The sequence below is a fragment of the Lipotes vexillifer genome, unplaced genomic scaffold, assembly GCF_000442215.2.
Source record: "Lipotes vexillifer unplaced genomic scaffold, Lipotes_vexillifer_v1.1 scaffold168, whole genome shotgun sequence".
Taxonomy (NCBI): domain Eukaryota; kingdom Metazoa; phylum Chordata; class Mammalia; order Artiodactyla; family Lipotidae; genus Lipotes; species Lipotes vexillifer.
Genome location: NW_006773947.1, coordinates 510,416 through 529,743, shown reverse-complemented (window position 1 = coordinate 529,743; position 19,328 = coordinate 510,416). Strand labels below are relative to the sequence as shown.

General features: G+C 41.5%; 1 protein-coding gene across 2 annotated transcripts in view; it reads right to left on the bottom strand.

Moving 5' to 3' along the window:
- The window catches only part of ZNF521 (zinc finger protein 521), a 286,210-nt gene that overhangs the window by 151,751 nt on the left and 115,131 nt on the right, over window positions 1-19,328 (bottom strand). For both annotated transcript variants that reach the window (XM_007448590.1, XM_007448591.1), the window contains exon 4: window positions 12,514-15,866. In XM_007448590.1, coding sequence (XP_007448652.1) covers window positions 12,514-15,866 — 3,353 coding nt within the window. The remainder of the gene's footprint in view (window positions 1-12,513; window positions 15,867-19,328) is intronic.

The window sequence follows — 19,328 nt, the reverse complement described above, 5'->3', positions numbered from 1 at the left end:
TGCGGAGCACAGGCTCCGGACGCGCAGGCTCAGCGGCCGTGGCTCACAGGCCCAGCTGCTCCGTGGCATGTGGGATCTTCCCGGACTGGGACACGAACCCGTGGTCCCCTGCATCAGCAGGCGGACTCTCAACCACTGCGCCACCAGGGAAGCCCTTTCACACATCTTTATACACGTGAGTAGGGGCCCAATTTTATTTTATCTTTCTCTATGGCTAAGTTGAATACTCCATTCATTCCCCCACTGAGGTGCAAAGACAGCTCTACTCTATTCAGTCTGATATCTCTTTCGGAGAATCTCTATTTTGTTCTGTGGACAAATATCATGTCATCCTAGTTACTGCAGATTTATTATAAATTGACTACAGAGTAGGACAAATCCTACTCTGCCTGTTCCTTTTCTTCAAGAGTATCTTTGCTATTCTTGACCTTTTGTTCTTCAGTATACATTTTTAAATTTATTTTTTAGATGTTGGGGGTAGGAGTTTATTAATTATTTTTGCTGTGTTGGGTCTTCGTTTCTGTGTGAGGGCTTTCTCTAGTTGTGGCAAGCGGGGTCCACTCTTCATCGTGGCGCGCGGGCCTCTCACTATCGCGGCCTCTCTTGTTGCGGAGCACAGGCTCCAGATGCGCAGGCTCAGTAGTTGTGGCTCACGGGCCTAGGTGCTCCGCGGCATGTAGGGTCCTCCCAGACCAGAGCTCGAATCCGTGTCCCCTGCATTGGCAGGCAGATTCTCAACCACTGCGCCACCACGGAAGCCCCAGTATACATTTGTCAAATTCCAAAAAAAAAAAAATTTTTTTTTTAAATACACTTTAAAACCTATAGAAATTTTCACTACAATAGCTGTGAGTCCACAGATCAAATTAGGGATCATTGAGAGCTTAACAGTGTTGAGTCTTCCTATTCCTGAACAAGTTAAATCTGATCATTTATTTAGGTCTTCAACAATATCTTTTAATAATGTTTTATCATTTTCTCCATAGTCTTGCACACCTTATAAGATTTATTTCTAAGTACCTATTTTTGAGCTTACTATAAATGGAATTATTTTAAAATTCATATTTTCTAACTTTTTTGGTAATGAATAAAAATCGAATTAACTTGTATGATTTGATTTGGTAGCCAGCAACTTTGCTAAAGTTTTATTCATTACAATAGTTTGTCTTTAGATTCTTTGGATTTTGTTTTACAAACAAACATATGACCTCTTAATGACAGTTTAATTTGCTTCTTTTCAATTTCACTGTTACCTGTTTTTTTAATTAGTAAATTCATTTTTATTTTATCTTACATTATTGGTTAAGTCACTCAGGAAGCCTTATTAGTGATTTTAGTATAAAATAATAATTGCATTAAAATTTCACCACTAATGATGATGCTTGCTGAAGACGATATTTTAAACAGTCTTTATAAGGGTAAGGAAATTACTGCCTATCCCTAATTAAGTGTTCTTTCTCATCACAAAAGTATGCTGAATTTAGTTTTTTCTGCAACTCTTGAGATAAACATATAATTTACCTCCTTTAAACTGTTAACGTGGTAAAATTAATTGATTTCCTGAGGTTGAACCCACCTTGTATTCTTGTGATAAAATCATATTGGTTATAGTATAAAAATCTTTTAACAGTGTGTATTTAGTTTGTTTAGATTTTATTTAAAAGTATAAAATGTAAAATCATGAGTAAAACTGGCCTAAATTTTCCTTTTACATTTTTGTCTGGTTTTGACATCAAGATTATACTAGATTCATTAAAGGAACTGGAGTGTTCCCTCTTTTTATACTTTCTGGCTCAGCTTTGGAATTATGTATATGTTCTGGTATTTTCTTTGTGGGAAGGTTTTCAACAATTTATTAACTCTTTAATATTTATGGAATCATTCTACTTCTCTCTCTTTTTCTTGAGTCAGCTTTGGTAACATATCATCCTAAGACTGTTCCCATATAATCAAAATTATCCAGTTATTAGCATAAAGTTCTTCATAGTATTATCTTACTCTTCTTTATTTTGTGTGTTTTGGGTGCATTTTGTACAATTTTTATTGAGAAATAACATATTGTATAGTAAACTGCTGTAACCTTAAGAATATGCCTGATTTACGGAATTTTACAAATACCAGTGTAACCACCACATAGATCCAGATATGGAACATTTCTAGAATGTTCCCTTCCACCCTTTCCTAGTTGATACCATCCCAAAGGTAACTATTCTGACTTCGCTTATCAGAAATTAGTTTTACCCATTCTTAAATTTTATATGAATGGAATTGTGTAGTAGGATGTGTGTGGTTCCTTTTTTTCATCATTTTGTATATGAGTGTTCCAGGTTGTTACATAGCAGTAGCTCATTCTTCTTTATTTCTGTGTAGCAGTCCATCATATGAATGAAATAAAATTCATATCATTGTATGAATGTATTTATACATTTATTCTATTTTGACAGACACTTCGACTCCCACTTAAAGCTTATATGCAAAAGCTACTATGAATATTCTTGTTCATTACTTGTTAAACATGTGCATTCATTTCTCTTAGATATAAACCTAGGAACAGACTTGATGGGTCGTAGAGGAGGCTAGTAATCAACTTTAGTATATACTGTCCAACAGTTTTTGAAAGCAGTTATACAAAATTATACTCTCACCAGTAAAGTAAGAGAGTTCCAATTGCTCTTCATTCTTGCAGAAATGAATTTATGTATTCTTTTTTATTTCAGTCATTCTGATACGTGCAGTGGTTCCCCTACTATCTTTTTAACTTTTGCACATGTGAAGTTATGGCTCCCCCTTCATTATTCATGTTATTAATTTATTGTTGTTTTACCCTGATTAATCTCACTAGACGTTTGTAAACTTTGTTAGTCATTTCAAAAAATTGCTGTTTTACTTTGTTGGCCTCCTTGTTGTTTGTTTTACATTGCATTACTTTCTGCTCTTAGCTTTACTATTTCCTTCGTTTCTATTTTTTATGGGTTTGTTTTCTTGTTCTGTTCCTAATGTCTTAAGTTTGATTTTTATCACATTGATATTAAGCTTTTTAAAATTTTCTAATATGTATTTTTATGTTCTAATAACTTTCCCTCTAAATACTGCTTTAATTTATATCTCACAAGTTTTAAAATATAGTTGTCTTTCAGTTTGAAGTGTTTTTAATTGCTGTTTCCATGGCCTCTTTGTTCCATGGGTAGTTTAATTTTGAAATGTATGGGGCTTGGGAAACTTCCCTGGTGGCACAGTGGTTAAGGATCCGCCTGCCAACGCAGGGGACACGGTTTTGAGCCCTGGTCCGGGAAGATCCCACATGCCACGGAGCAACTAAGCCTGTATGCCACAACTACAGAGCCTGTGCCCTAAAGCCCACGAGCCACAACTACTGAGCCCGTGTGCCGCAACTACTGAAGCCTGCGTGCCTAGAGCCCGTGCTCCACGACAAGAGAAGCCACCGCAATGAGAAGCCCATGCACTGCAACGAAGAGTAGCCCCCGCTCGCCACAACTAGAGAAAGCCCATGCGCAACAGCAAAGACCCACCACAGCCAAAAATAAATAAGTAATGAATTTATAAAAATAAAATAAAATTTATGGGGTTTAAAAAAGTATTTTTATTTATAATGCATTTGTATTGTGGTCCGAAAATGTGATTTGTGAGATCCTAAACTTTTAAATCTTTTGTGAATTATGATAGGAAGAGAGTAAAAGGGATCAGTTAGTTTACAAGGATAAGACTTGCACTGGAGAGAGAACGCAGGAGATACACATAGAAGAGAAAATACAGCACCTCAAGAGTGACCGATTCAAAAGGTTAGGAGACCAGACAAGATTTAGGAGATACATACAAAGTTTCAGACAGGAATAATTAGGAGAATGATGCAACACAGACAAAAACTGGAGAGGAAACAAAGAAATTATGATTTGATTTGATTGAATGGCTAACACAATGTTCAACTGGTAACGTCAAACAAGTTAATTGAAAATCTAAGATGGGACTTAACGAGAGGTTACAGGTTGAAATTTGATATTTCACTCATCTGTATGGGATAATAATTCAGTAATAGGAAATGAGGATAAGGGAAGAAAAAACATATTAAAAATAGAACCCTTAAAAACATGCATATTTAGGGCTTCCCTGGTGGCGCCGTGCTTGACAGTCCGCCTGCCGATGCAGAGGACGCCGGTTCGTGCCCCGGTCTGGGAAGATCCCATGCGCCGCCTGGCGGCTGGGCCCGTGAGCCACGGCCGCTGAGCCTGCGCGTCCGGAGCCTGTGCTCCGCAACGGGAGAGGCCACAACAGTGAGAGGCCCGCGTACCGAAAAAAAAAAAAAAAAAAAAGCAAATTTAAAAGGTGAAAAAATGTGAAAAGGTGAAAAAATATATACAAATAAGGAACTGGCTATTTAGTTTTTTTTAAAGTCTTTACAAGGTTCTCCTAATTAGGCTGTTAAATTTCTAGAAACAGAAAGTACACCTAATAGAAAACTGCATCTATATTATGCAGAGAGGGGAGCCATCCAGTAATGAGAGATCCAGAATGTAGCTTTCCATTTTCTTTCATTATTCAAAAGTACCTTAAGTAGATATTCACTAATCTCTACTTCGATATAATTCCAGCTAAATGTAAAATGCTCCTGCTAAACAAAATTCTACCGCTACAGAGGGTGATTTCAAACTCTTTGGCCTAGTACTCAATGGACAAATATGTGCAATTCAAGATTCATGGTGGTATACAAAACATTCTTACTTTTGAATTCCGTGTGTTCTAAAAGACACTGTATGCATATGGAAAGCATCAGTAAAAAATCCAGAACTGGAAGTAAGTACAGAAAATCTAGGGATGGTAGTGGTAGCAAATTCAATGTGTGATGTAATGATCAACGCCTAATGAACATGAGACTAGAGATAGTGGATGAGAGGCAGCTGCTTCCACGTTCCACACCCCGATACTTATGCCAGGGGTCATTAACTCCCTGTTCTAGTGCATCGTAGATGCCAAACAAATACTGAGCACAACAACAATAAATCTGAAAGCAGATTAAACTTGGAAAAGCAACTAAGTCTATTTCAATAACATCTTGAATTTTACAAATCTATTTGGTCATGTAATTTTTCTACTTAATTTTAAGATATTGTTTATTTAGAGGAAACTTAACTCATTTATTTTTGCTCCTTTAGTTTAGCAAAACTTAATACCAGCAATGTGACACACAAAAACTTTGACATTTTGTCTTTCAACCTCATATGGAAATTTTTATTACACAAAACAAAAAAGAACTCTGGAGCTTAAGCATGTCAACATATACGTTTCTATTTTCAGTGTAAGAACTATAAAGGAAGAATATTGACTTTGAGACACTTAGCACAGACCTTCACACTGAAGATGATCTCTGAATTGTTAGAACTTTCAAGCCTTTCAGCTTATGTAATATTTTTAGATCACGCCTAATTTTAAAGCATCTCAGTACTTTTGGGTAAACTTATCATCTATGTGTATTAGTTACTAGATATACCTGCAAATACATCCAAAGATGGAGTATACACTACTTTTGTCATTTTGAAGTACTTACACTATGTTCATTTACTCAACTGATATTTATTAAGCTCTTATGTTAAGCTGTTGGATGTTCATAGGTGAGAAAGGGGAAGAAGGAAATAAACAAGTAAACAAAAACGACTATCTTCAAAGAAAATCTTCAGGAGGAAACCAACTTCGATAAGATTTTCAGGGAAGGCCCACCTGACAGCCGAGAGAGAACTGGTGGCGCAAAGAGGCTGGCTCAGGAGTGCAGGCCAAGTGAGGAAGGAGCACATGTGAAGGTTCCAAAGCAGAACCCCCCTCCCTGCCCCATCCCCCTGGAGGCTGGGAGGCTGCGTGCAGTGCACGAGGAAGAGCCAACCGGGACAAGGCGAGGGCAGCCAGGCCGGCCAGGACATGCATGGTCTCACAAACTGGTGAGAGGTTGGAACTTTATTTGAGTGAAATGCGAAGCCACTGAAGAATTTTATGTGACATCATGAGATTGACACGTCCACAGGCCTCCTTCCCACTTCAGCATGAAGAATGGATGGGAAGCAGGCGGAAGATGAAGGAGGGGACTCTCTCAGGAGGCCAGAAATGACTGCAGCCTGGACCCCAGTGATGGCTTTGGGGATGGAAAGAAGGGGATGGGATACTCACTGGAGGTGGAATCCACAGAACTTATTAATAGATTAGATGTGTGGAAAGAGGGAAAGGGAGGAATCAGGAGTGATTCCTGGGTTTCTTGCTTGGGTAATTGGGTGTAGGGTAGATCCCTTTACCAAAAATGATGGAAGTTAGGAAAAAGATAGGCTTCAGGAGAGAGAAGCAAGAGCTTTTAGTAGGTACACATTACACTTCAGAAGTCTAAAAGAGATACAAATGGCAAAGTCAAGCTGTCAGTGGAACACAGTAATCTGGAACTAAGAGGAGATCTAGGCTAGAAACATAAATATGGGAATTCTTAGCAAAGAAATAGTTGCGGCAACATGAACAGATGAGATGCCTACGGAGAGAGCAGACAGAGAAGTAAAAGAGGACCAAGGATGAGCATCGAAGAATTCCTACACTTTTAGGACAGGCATAGGATGAGAAATCTCCAAAGGCAGAAGTAGGAAGAAAACTACGAGTGGGAACGCCATGAAGTCAGAGAGAGGCACGGCAAGGGAAGAACTGTCCACCCTGCAAGGTGCTACGGAGACGAACCTGGAGACCACTGGCAACCTTGGCAGGACAATTACAGCTTCCTTGAGAAAGCAGACGTTGAAGTGGAGTGGGAGAATAACAGCAGACCCGTACACGCTCAGACTATCTAGAAGAGCACTTCAATAACAATAAAACAAGATTTGAGTCCAAATGTGGTAAAAATATAAATAGCAATCCTACAGTTAACACACGCAGAAGAACAACACAAATTTATTTAATACCTTCAGGTTCCAGTCACTGTGTCAGGTGGTTCTTGAATGAAAAAAAAGCCAGGCGGCCAGCTGTCCTGCCATACCGCCCTGTACGGGGGGAAAGGCTCTGGGAGAGCCACCAGCCAGACACAGCACTGAGGCACCTGCCTACGATGGGTCTGGCATTATCACAGGGCTTAGGAATATCAGGTTGAGTAAATTCTTGCCCCAAGGAATTCAGGGTAAGAAAAGAGAAATGTACATAGGTAATTATAAAGCACTGTAACACTTTTCATGTGAAATTTATAACATATTGTATAGACAGGGCATTCCAGGAGAAGGGAGATGTTTGTGGTGATCAGCTGGGGTCAGAGGAGGCCTTCTAGAGTACCTGCTCTCCAATTAAAGGGAGAGATGGGCAGCCTCATGGAAGACAGAGGGCAGTCAGGAGGAGAGGGATTAGTTGAGCAGAAGGAACTGGACAGCCTTAGCGAGATACAGCAGCAGCATGTTGTGTGCGGGTTAATTAAAGCACCTCCAAGGACAGAATAAGGTGAAAGCTAAGGAAAGAGGGAGAAATTTTACCAGGCACCTACAGAGTCTTATATTTCACAATGAAAGGGTTATGATATCATCCTATAGGGATGGAGGTGCAGAGCACTTAAAATGTTCCAAATAGGGAGGGGCATGTTATTCAGGTTTGTGTTTTAGATAGACTGTTCTGGCAGCTGTGCGGGGATGGATCTGAAAGTAGTAACACTAAAGTCAGAGGGAACAGTTACGAGGCTGCTTCGGTAGTTTAGTGAAAGATGATCAGAGACTGAACTTAAAATGTGCTAAGAGGATGGAGAAGAGGGGATTGATTCAGAAATACACGTGAGTAGACATCGAGATGGCTGGATGGCCCACTGGATGTGGAGAAAAAGAAAAGACTAAGAAGATCAATGGATCCGCAAGTGAAATAGAATACTTAAGAAAAAAAGCAGGTTTGGAGAAAGGATGATGAGTTCTATTTTGGACCCAGCGAGTCTGAAGTTCACAGGAACATGTGAGTGCGTGTATATCCAGCAGGCAGCTGTGTGTATGAGTCTGAATTTCAGAGGAGAGGTTTGAGTCAAAGACACCTTTTTTTTTGGAAATAGCTTCACTGAGGTGTAACTCACATGCAAAAAGTCACGAATTTACATCTGGTGAGTATTAGTAAACGCATACAGTCTCGTAACCACCAGCACAATCAAGATACAGAATACTACCATCAGCCCCCATAAGTTCCCTCCTGTCTTTTGGAAACACCATTTGGAGAGTCATGGGTAAAGGGTGGTCGTTGAAGCCGGGGGCGGGGGGGGTGCGGTCAGTAGAGTGACAGTAGCAATGCGGACACTATCTTGCAGAAGCAGGTAGAGGACAGAGAGGGCTACGGAACATTCAAAGAGGCACGAAGGGAAATAGGAAGGAAGAGGTTCAGTTAGGAGGGAATGGCCAACAGTGATAAGTAGAGAAGCAGGTAAACTACGATAAATTCTCTTTAAAAAAAAAACAAAAGCATTACATCAGTCCACTAGGTCGGTAGAGACCGTAGAACAGTCAGCTGAGGTGCAGCAATAGAAGCAGAAGATCCCTTGTGGTGGGTGGAGGAAGTGAATGACAAGAGAAAATAAGACTGCAACACCGAGAGGATTTTATGAAAAGGACAACAAGGATGAGACTGCAGCTAGAGGAAAGTGCCAGTGGAATTACGAAAAGAGAGTCTTGAGTCTGGAGTTGGGAGACCTGGATTCTCGGAGTCTCTCTCTTGTCTACCACTTATTAACTGTGTGACCTTAGACCGATCTCAATTTATGTGGGTCTGTTTTGTCGTCTGTAAAATAAGGCAGCTTAATCAGATGATCTCCACTGTCCCTTCTAGCTTTGATTCTGTGGCACCGTACAGGCATCTAGAAACATGGAGATAATTTGTAACCCTTGTAAGAGCAATTTCAGCAGAATTGTGGGGATGATGTGAACTGAAATGTGAACAAATAACCCCTCAGAGAAATCTGGATATGAAGGATCTCAAGGAAACCATAGCAGATGGACACATGCTTCCAATGTCATCATGAGACAACATTTTGAGGTCCATATAGGGCAGCCCCTGACCAGGGAGCCAAGCCAGTGTCAACGAACTCCAAAAGAAGAACTAACATTTATTCAACACATAGTAAGTGTCAGTAAGTCTGCGAGGTGTTTCACGTGTGGAAAAAGCTAGATGTCCAGTGTTCTTTCCCTCTCAAATTCTCTCTACCATTTATGGAATCACTGCAGGTACAAATTTATATCATAGTCAACCTCTGAGGAGGAAACAGAAATGATTAGGTTCCCCCAAGTATTTTATTCAAAACAAAGTCTCCATGGCAAATTTAGATGAATAATTATAGAATTTTGGTACAAAGAGAACATTTTTCACAAATTCAGAAATCAGCATATGCAGAAGAAATGGGAGTTCAGATTCAGATCTTCTGTCTTCAATTCCAAATTTTTCCATCATGTGACAGCTACCTAATATTATTCATCTTTAATTGTCATATGCCTAGGCTTTCATCTATTTCTTGGATTATATGGGTTTATATCGTACTTATCCTTCCCTAGATTATATCTAAATCCCTTTTAAATAGGTACTCTAGTCTCGACCGAGTAACATTCTTTTCAGTCTTTGAAAGATGCATTCCAGCATCTATCAATACCCTTATGTGACTGTAAGTCATAGCCCAGAAAAATCTAATCTGGTTCTTGACAACGTCTAGGTACTCAGGTTTTATTCTCTTCTTTTCTCTTCTGAAGCCTCAATCCTCAGCAAGAAGAAGAGATGAAAATACCACCTACATCGCTAAGTCCTTCAGTTCCTACCTAGGACACCTAAGTCAATGGACATAGATGGGGTACTTCTCTTTTGTGGTAAAGTTTAGTCCCACGTGGCATGCCTGTCTTTTGGCAAAGTCTTACGCAATAACTTTGCTTTTACTTCCACTGGTGAAAAATTTACACAGTACTCACAATGAGAGGTCACAGAAGCTTAACTTGGCTAACAAAAAATGGGAACAAGTTAATAGTTATTATATGTCTTTTTCTTGGCGATGCATTCTTTTTAGGCTCCTTTTCGTAAAACTTTACATATGTTTAGATAATTTCCTATGTCAAGTCCAAATAGTATGGTCTACTTTACATTTTTTATGGTACAGAGTATCAGAACGGAAGTGGGCACATAAAATTTTATGACAAATAGCATAATAAAGAAAAAATAGTAACAATGGTGAAAATGTTGAATAGATTAGTGTACTGTCAAGGCACAAAGAAAAAAATGTACAACTGAATCTTAATATCTGGTCAATTAAGGACACTGCTACAAGTTACTAATCAGATTTAATAAGGAGGTACTCTTTTGCATGGAGTCATTTTTCACCCTCAGTAGCAGGTGCTTAAAAAACACTATTGTAAGAATTTAAATTAAAACGTACTTTAAAGTACTTTATATATTATTTTATGTAAGTGAAGCATATAGTTAAGCTTTATAAATTATCATTAAGATTTTAGGTATAACTGAAGACTTGACCATCCCTTAAAGATAAATTTTCCTAATCAACTCTAACCAAATTAACAGATAAAGACTATCCATATGTCCTCCTTCATTTTTAAAATATTTCACCTCAAATGGTATTATAATGTAGAGCAATTTAGAAATATCAGAAAATCTAAACCATGAGCAGATAAGAAGAAACAGGCATTTGCCTCTCCATAAACAATCTACTAAGACACAAAAGCTAGATTTTGCTTGGTTTTAAACGCACACATACCACCACAGTCACACACACACACACACACACACACACACACACACACACAGATTCATTTTAAACACCTTTTATATACTATTTAAATTAAACCTGAATATAAAAACTCTTCTATATATGTTGAGCATAACAAGACAAAAGAGAGGAATAATTTTCTGCATAAACTTTTTAAGAATTCTTGTTCAAAAGCATTTAAAAATAAAACATTTGGGGGAGATTTGGGGAAATGTGAATATAGATTTATAGATGATGGTATGGATTTCTTTAATTTCTTTAGCTGATTTCAATAATTGCCTGAGCTAATGATATTGTGGTTAAATAGGAAAATGCCCTTTTTCTTCGGAGATATGTTATCTACAACTTACTTTCATGTAGCTCAGCTTAATTAAAAAGGTTGCGAAGAGAGAGAAAAATGTAACAAAATGTTCATAGCTGATAAACTTGTGACATGGATACACGGACACATACATATGTTCACTGTGTTATTCCTTTAACTTTTCTGTAAGTTTAAACATTTTTGAGATAAAAAGTTGGAAAAAGTAATTCATTTCATATGATTACAACTAGAAATATTTGTTTCGAAAGAAGTGATTTGATCCAACACATGAGTCATGAACCATTATCAAAACAAGGTTCTTCCAGTTTGAAAGGATTTCGTTTATTTAGATGAGAGAAAGGTGCGGATTTACTTGAGGAGGAGAGAAGGGAAGGCAGCTTCAAAGTTTGGGAGTTTGCCTGTCACACAGATGCACATTTCAGGAGGATGGGCTCTGCGTTCGTCTTCTCAGCTTTCCCCTACCAGCTGAGTGATGGCTATCTGCAGGGAGATGCAGGGGGACCTTGGAGAGGGTGTGAGTGCAGAGACAAGATAAGGAAAAGGCAGTGACCCCAGACTGAAGGGAGATAGGTCTCCCTGGGGTTTTCATTTGGATGGATCTCCAGATAGGGGCAGGTAGGGAAGGGGAGAGAGCTATTAGACACCAGGTGATAAAGCATAAAGACATTATAATAAAATGAGCCATCCTCTGCTCAGCCTCAAGGAATGATGACTTACAAAACGATTTCACCGTAAATGAACTTGTTTTTCAGACTCATGATGCGGAAAAGACACGAAACGACTCTTCAACTAAGAAAAAAAACCAAAACATGTTCACTTTGAAACCCAAACCCAGAGAGCGAAGACTTGGGGAGAGTGCCTTTAAAACGAATGTTGACCATGTGGTGCTTAATAAATGTAGGGGCTTTGAAAAAATCCTGTTGTGAGAAACATCTTCCTCACTACCCAGAAGACAAAGAGAAACAGTGAGTGTTGACAGCACGGTATTAAAAAGCCACCCCTACCCAATTTGTTATCCACAAATATATATATTCTTTTTAATTTACTCTAAGCCAGAGTGTTGGCTCCTAGCATCTTACTTTTATGTCATTATCTCTCTGCCACACACACAAGTCATAGCTGGGGATTTCAACTCGCAGTGAAGCTACACCGAGATTCCAGATCTCAGGTAGTGTTGGCATGAGTGCAGGTCTCTTCAGTCATAGAGAAGACAATATCCTAGGGAGTCTGGAATTAGTCCTATTTTGCACCATTCAAGCCAAAATGCTGCTTATCAAGAAGCAAGTAATCGCTAGCTAATGGCTATGGGGGAAAAACACCACTGCATTTTGATCCAAGCATCTCTCGGCACCTGACAATAAACAAAGCTGAGCAAAGTGTAAACGTAAAGTGGAGACAGATTCTCGAGGAGGTTAAAGAGCAAACATTAAAAAGGCGAGTTTACCTCATCCGACTGGGAGGGGCTGATTCTGGGCATGGGCGATACTTGCGGCGTTTTCAACTGTGTGCTGTTGCCGTCTGGCACCAGCTCTCGGTGGACCGTTTGGATGTGGTTCTGGAGTTCACTTTCAGACTCAAACTTAACGTTGCAGCTGGAACAGCGCGTCTTCAGCGCCCCGGCCTTGCCCTTACCCTCCATGGCACTCAGGTTCTCATTCTGGCCCAGGCCTGGTCTACTCGTGCCGGGAGGGATGCTGATGCCCGGGCTCCCGCTCTTACTGAGATTCACGCAGCCGGCACACAGACCATACGGCAGGCCGTTGATGTCAAGTTTCACCAGATCTTGCTTGGAACGGAATTCCTTGAGGCAGGACGCACACTTGTACAGTTTGGGGACGTGCTGGCCGCGCCCCGTGGTCTGGACCGCAGACCCGTTGCCCGTCTTTTGCATGTGGAACGTCCCGTGGATTTTGAGTTCTAGGGTGGAGGTCACCGTCTGCATGCAGACCACGCAGCGAAATCCCGTGAGGGAATTCCTCAGGTCGGGGTGCATTTGGCAGTGCTCTAGAAACTCCTCTTCGCTCTGGAGCGGCATCTTGCAGATGCGGCAGTTTCCGGTATCGAGGCTCTTACTGTGCGTGACTTTGTGCTCGGTCAGAGTCAAGAGGGAGGGGAAGCGCTCCCCACAGATGGGGCACATGTAGTGTTTGACGGGGCCCAGGTGGGTCTGCATGTGTTCCCGGAGGCCGTTTTCCGAGAAGAAGGTTCGAGAGCACACGTTGCACTTGTAGTTGCCTTTGATGAGCTCGGCTTTCTTCTTCACGATGGCGCTCTCCCCGGGCCGGATGTTGTGGTCCCGCAGCTGGTGGTTCTGCAGCAGGGTCTCCATGGTGTAGGCCGCCCCGCAGATGTCGCAGCCGTACATGGGCTCCGAGGTGTCCACGTCCTCCTCGCTCCCGTCGTGGCTGTTGTGGGACTCCTGGCTGTTGGTCAGCAGCGTCTGCAGCTCCACCTCCTCTTTCTGCGCCTGCTCTGAGGCCCCGTTGGCGCCGCAGTTGGGCGTCTTGGCGTCAAACACGCAGTGTTTCTCCCGCAGGTGCTTCTCCAGCAGGATGATGGCGTGGAAGGCTTTGCTGCAGAACTTGCAGTTGTACTTCTTGCTGTGCGTGGTGATGTGGCACTGCAGCTCCACCTCGGTGCCGAAGGACTCGCCGCAGAAGATGCACTTGTGCACTTTGCCCTGGTTCTCCAGGTGGTTGTGCTTCACGTGCAGCTGCAGGTCTGTCTCGTTGCGGAAGTCCCAGTTGCAGGACGTGCAGCGGTAGACTTTCTTCTCGTTACTGTGCTTCACGGCCAAGTGGAGCTGAATGGAGACCTTCGAGTCGAAAACTTCTTGACAGAGGGTGCAGCGGAAGAAGACGAAGGTGTGCATGTCCAGCAGGTGTTTCTGAAGGTCGTCCACCGACGTGAACTGCTTGTCACAACTCTCGCAGATGTAGTACGTGGAGGTGATCATAAAATGAATGGTGACGTGCTTCAGCAGGGATTCTTGGTTGGGGAACTCCTTGTTGCACTGAGGACAGGTCAGTTTCGGTAGCACGGTGTCGAGATGAGTTTTCAGGTGAGTCTGAAAGCCGTCCAGGGACGTGTACTTAGCACCACACTGGTTACAGATATACTCTCCCGCCGGCCGCGCAGGCGCACCTCCGACCGCCTGCATCATCTTAAGAGACGTCTGCTCTATGGCCACAGGAGAGAGGGGGCTCAAGGCCCTGGATTTCTTCCCGTTGTGAATATAATTCAGGGCCAAGGGAATGTTTTTATGATTCTCTTTGATGTGCTTGTTCAGTTTAAGAACGCTGTTGAATATTGGAGAATTCGTACAATAGGAACAAGAATAGACTTCTACGACTGGTTCTTTTGGAGTCCCGAGCACTGGAGACCCAAATCGGGAGCCACTGAGGTCGCAGTGGACCTGCCTTATATGCTCTTCGAGGGAAGAGTCGGTGAGGAACCCCATGTAGCAATGGGGACAGAAAAAAGCGTTGCTGTCCTTAGCCGCAGGGTTGGCAAATCCGTGAGAACATCGGATGTGTTCCTGCAGGGTGTTGAGGTCATTGACAACTTCGGAGCAGAAGTTGCACTGGTAGACTATGGCAGGCATGGCAGAAACGATCAGACCTGGGTCCTGAGCTTCGTGCACTTGCTTAAGATGTTCATTGAGGTTATAGAGGGAGGGCAATACCTCCAAGCAATACTGACAAATGTGGGCCTGCTCTGGCTTATCTAAATGCATAGTTTTCAGGTGAATCTGCAGAACCGCCAGACTCGAAAACAACTGCTTGTTGCAGTAGATACAGCTGTAGGTGACTTTTGCCTGTTTACTCGAGGGGACGGTCATGTCCGGGGTTTGCTGAGAGGCCCGCTTCCTCCCTCGACTCTTGGGGATTGGCGGGGCGGCTTCCACCATGGTCGAGCTGTCCACTGAGAGGTTGGAGTCCGGAGTCGTGCTGGACACGGAGGTGTAGCCCACCGTGACCAGGGAAGGGCTGTTGCTGTGGTTGCATGACTCCGGTTGCTGGTGACTGTCCATGTGGCTGTACAGTTCCTCGACGGTGTGGAAGCTCTCGGAGCAGACGGTGCAGGAGTTCTTCTTTTCCCCGCCGTGCATCTGGTCCAGGTGGTTCATCAGGGAGGTCTCCTCCACAAAGAGCTCGTGGCAGTAGACACACTGGAGGGCCGCCCGGTCCTCGTTCGGGGAGCACTCGGGGTGGCACTCTGCAATGTGCTTCTGGAGGTCTTCCGGGAAGTCAAAGCCTTCCTCGCACTGACTGCACTTCTGAGTGTCCTTCATCTTCCAGTCCTCCATCCTGGAACCGGACTGGGAGCCGTCCTTGTTCCTCTCGTGAACCTGCATGTGTCCGTGTAAGGAACTAGAGGACAGGAACCCACGGCGACAAATGGCACATTTATATGGCTTGTTGGACGTGTGAGTCTTTAAGTGGATCTTGAGGTGATCACTTCTGGAGAAAGCGGCATCGCATTCACTGCAGTGGTACTTCTTGTCCCCGGTGTGGAGTTTGATGTGGCGATCTCGGCTCCGCTTGTGTTTGAACAGCCTACTGCAGTAAGTGCATTTGAAAGGCAGCTTGTCGCTGTGACTCTGCTCGTGGTGCTTCAGGTAGCTGAGACGGCTGAACGACTTGTCACAGAACTGGCATGGATAAGGGAGTCCAGGGCCACCTTCTTCCTCTCCAAAGTCGCAACCTTCTCCGTGGCTGGGGGAAGTCTGGTCCTTGCTCGAAGGTGAGGAAGCTGGCCAGGAGCAAGTGGGGTCATCTTCCACATCCACTCCATCTGCAACGAAAAGCATCAGAACATTTCATTTTCCATGTTGAGAGTTCAAGAGGGAGTTTACCGTACCACTGTGAGCGTGCTGTACACAGGGTGGGACCAACAAGAACCTTTCAGGGGAAAAAAAGAACAGAAAAGGAGAGAATATTTGAGTGGAACACTTTCAAATCTGAGCCCCAAGCTTTCATTCTACATTTACTCTTCACTGGATTGTAAAATGTAAAAAGATATTAAATAGTTCTGTGCCTAAATTACCCTTTTATTACTTTTTATCATTCTTCTTTAGAAGCAAGGTATGTATTATGCATTGACAATTTTATTAGAATGCAGATTTTAATATATTTAATGTTTCTTTTGTGTTCATTCTAAAATGATTTGCATATTATGTGAGCATCTGAAGGACCAAATGAAAAGAGGAAATATTACAGGAATGATTTAAAATTAATGCAGTCAACCCAGATGTCTAATATTTAATAAAATATTCCCTCTGAATTTTGCTTGTTTTTATATAAAAAGGCAATTCTGAAGACCAAAATCTTTCATGGGGTTCTTATTGATACAGACCTTATTGCATGCAGCAAAAAAATATTAAAAAGTAAGCACATGAAAGAAGACAGAAAACACAATAATAATTATGTCTTGTGTAATAAAAGACAACCAGGATTTCTTCAATAAGTGTACGATTCAAATAGCATAGGCCAGAAAATGGATTATTAGATGTTAGAAGGGTACTGCTAGATATTACATGTAGCTAGGATCAGCCAGGATCAAGAAAAAAATGAGTTTCACAAGGGCCAGATTGTAATAGTGTATTTTGTTTGGAAAGTTCAAGAGGTGGCCCACCATTTCTTCCTTTTGCAAAAGCTTCAGCAGCATGAACTTCCTTAGCCAAACAGGACCTGCACTTTGAGGTGAGCAGAGACAAAGCAACTTGTGAAAAACTGGAAACAGGAAAAGTGATAAATGATTATGCTAAATGCTGAAAGATTTATGGGTAACAAAGAGAAGACAAACAAGCCTGAAAGCCAGATATAATCTTAGCAAGTTATCCATAAAGTAACTCTGCTTTATATTAGGCGGTTTTTTAACCATGTTTGTAGCTAGTGTACACTCTTACTTCTGTCACTTTCTTAATATTCAAGTGGAAAATGAGACCTTCTCAAGTAGGTTGTAAAACCTCTTTCTGGCTTTTCAAAACAATCTATCATTCAGGATCAGAAGACACTTTAAAAGCTTTTCACTCTCCAAAGGAGCCAGATTTTTCATAAAGGCAGACAAGTAAAGACCATGGAGTGTGCCTGGTGGAGACAGTGATTCTATTCGAATAGTAGGTTCAATTAGAATATTATTGGGGTATTCTAATAAGATGCAACTAGAATATGATCAAATACATTTTAAAATTCTTCAAAGCTGAAGTTCACTAGCAAGCTATATTATTAACACAAAAGTAGAAACTGGCAAGCATTATGTAAACAAATTCCACGTCTGCTTTCTTTAAGGTAACAAGATTTTACTAGATTATCAACCTCTTGCTTATCCACAGGAAACAGATGAGGATCATTCCTTTCCTGCATCTAGAAACTGATGACAACACCATCTCACTATCAATGCCAGATGGCAACCATCTAACTCTGAGAAAACAACCAAACACCATTCCTGGATCCCTGCCCACTGCAACAGAGCTTCGCAATACAAGTTGAAAACCACATGATTTTGCATCCTCATTTATATATGTCTATAACCTAACATGTTTCCAGCATAAGAAAGAGTCTGACAATTGTGGGTGTGATTTCAATTTAAAGGTGAATGCACTTAAAGAATATATGCAGATAAACTCATCACCCAACGTACAGAGAAACAATTTTGAAAAATTAAAAACAAAAACAACTTCAATGATGGTCTAGCTTTTCCCTTAAAAGACATAAGCCACCTAAGGCTGGCAGCCCTAAAACAAACCAAAGTTTTGAAATATTTCCCCTAATTAAAAAGTTTACCCTCTATTAAATTTGCTCAGCATTCTAGGAAGAAAATCTACCACTTTTCACACATTCCTTGTTTAGGCTTACATCCTGTTGTTTCACTTAAAAATATTTTCAAACACATCATCTCATTTGTACAGTTGGGGAAAACACTGAATCAGAATTTGTCATGCATCTAGACTGAAAGAACAGAACTACTGAGCCTGAAAATTTAGCAAGTGAATTTATTATTAAATTGCAGATTATGCCCAGGCATGATATATTATTATACAAATGCACCAAGAATTATTGAGCACTAGACCATTACAAACATGACACCATGCTTAAATCAGGTTCTTGACTGTGGGCCATGCCTGACTATACCTCTTAAATACCTGTTCTCCTAAGCTTATACATTTCAAATATAGTCAAGTGAGCTGAGGGTCAGGATCAAGTTTTTACTCAAACCAAGATTCAAGGGAACTAGAAACCTTCTCTTCACTCTCTCTCCTGTCCCTATTACTTGGTCTTGGGAAAAAGAGGACGTGATAATCAAAGATGATGAGTCTTTGTAACTGATATACACGGAAATCACCTACCGGCTTCCTAAGGCTCAGGCGGAGGGATTGAGGGACACGCAGCAGAAGTAAAAAGTTTGAGCAGGGAATGCTACTTTTAGAAACATAAGCAAAGGTTTCACGAAAGGCTGATTTCTGTTTTAAAATCTAAATCGTAAAACGCTCATTTGCTAGTGTTGTAAGTGGGCCTTTTCTCCCTGGGATGCACAAGGAACTCACTGACAGGACTCCCAGGGGTGTTGATCCATGCTCTAAGGGTATCAGAATCTCCCCAGACTTTTGTGGTGTGTGGTGGTGTTGCCAACATTCTCCGAGGTCTACCCAAGTCTTTGAAAGCTACTCGTCCCCATTACCTTAAGCTTTTTGGCGTTCACAACACAAACTATGTTTAAATGGCTACTACAGACTTAAACAATTTCAATTTCTTTTTTTCATCTGGAAGAAAGTGTGGAGGATTCTTTCAACTCCCGTTACTGAGTCAACTTGGACTTTTTTACCCTTCGACACTCACTAAGTGCTGCTTCTTACAGAAGTGTGTTTCTGTGTTATGGCACGTTTTCTGCATTTCAATGTGAAATACTTAACATGTCCATGTTAAATTTTAATTTTTGGGGGATCAGTCACTTCACACTAGCTGACTCTCAGAGAGCTACAGCTCTTACAACGGGAAGAAGAAAACAACGACAACAACAACAACAACTTTGCTGGAAACCAGCTCCGTGGCCTAAAAGTCTATTTAAAGATGCAAATGTGTGTGCATAGTTAGTGCAGATGTTTTTCTACAGCAACTGTACTTGCTGAGTTTCACCATTTCCATAAAGCACATTAAAACAAGTGTGTGAACACTCGGAGATGAAAGTCTCGAACACTCCTGAGACTTTCAGTGGAAAGGAGAGCCGCCTGACTTTTCTCCAAGCAGACAGGAATGC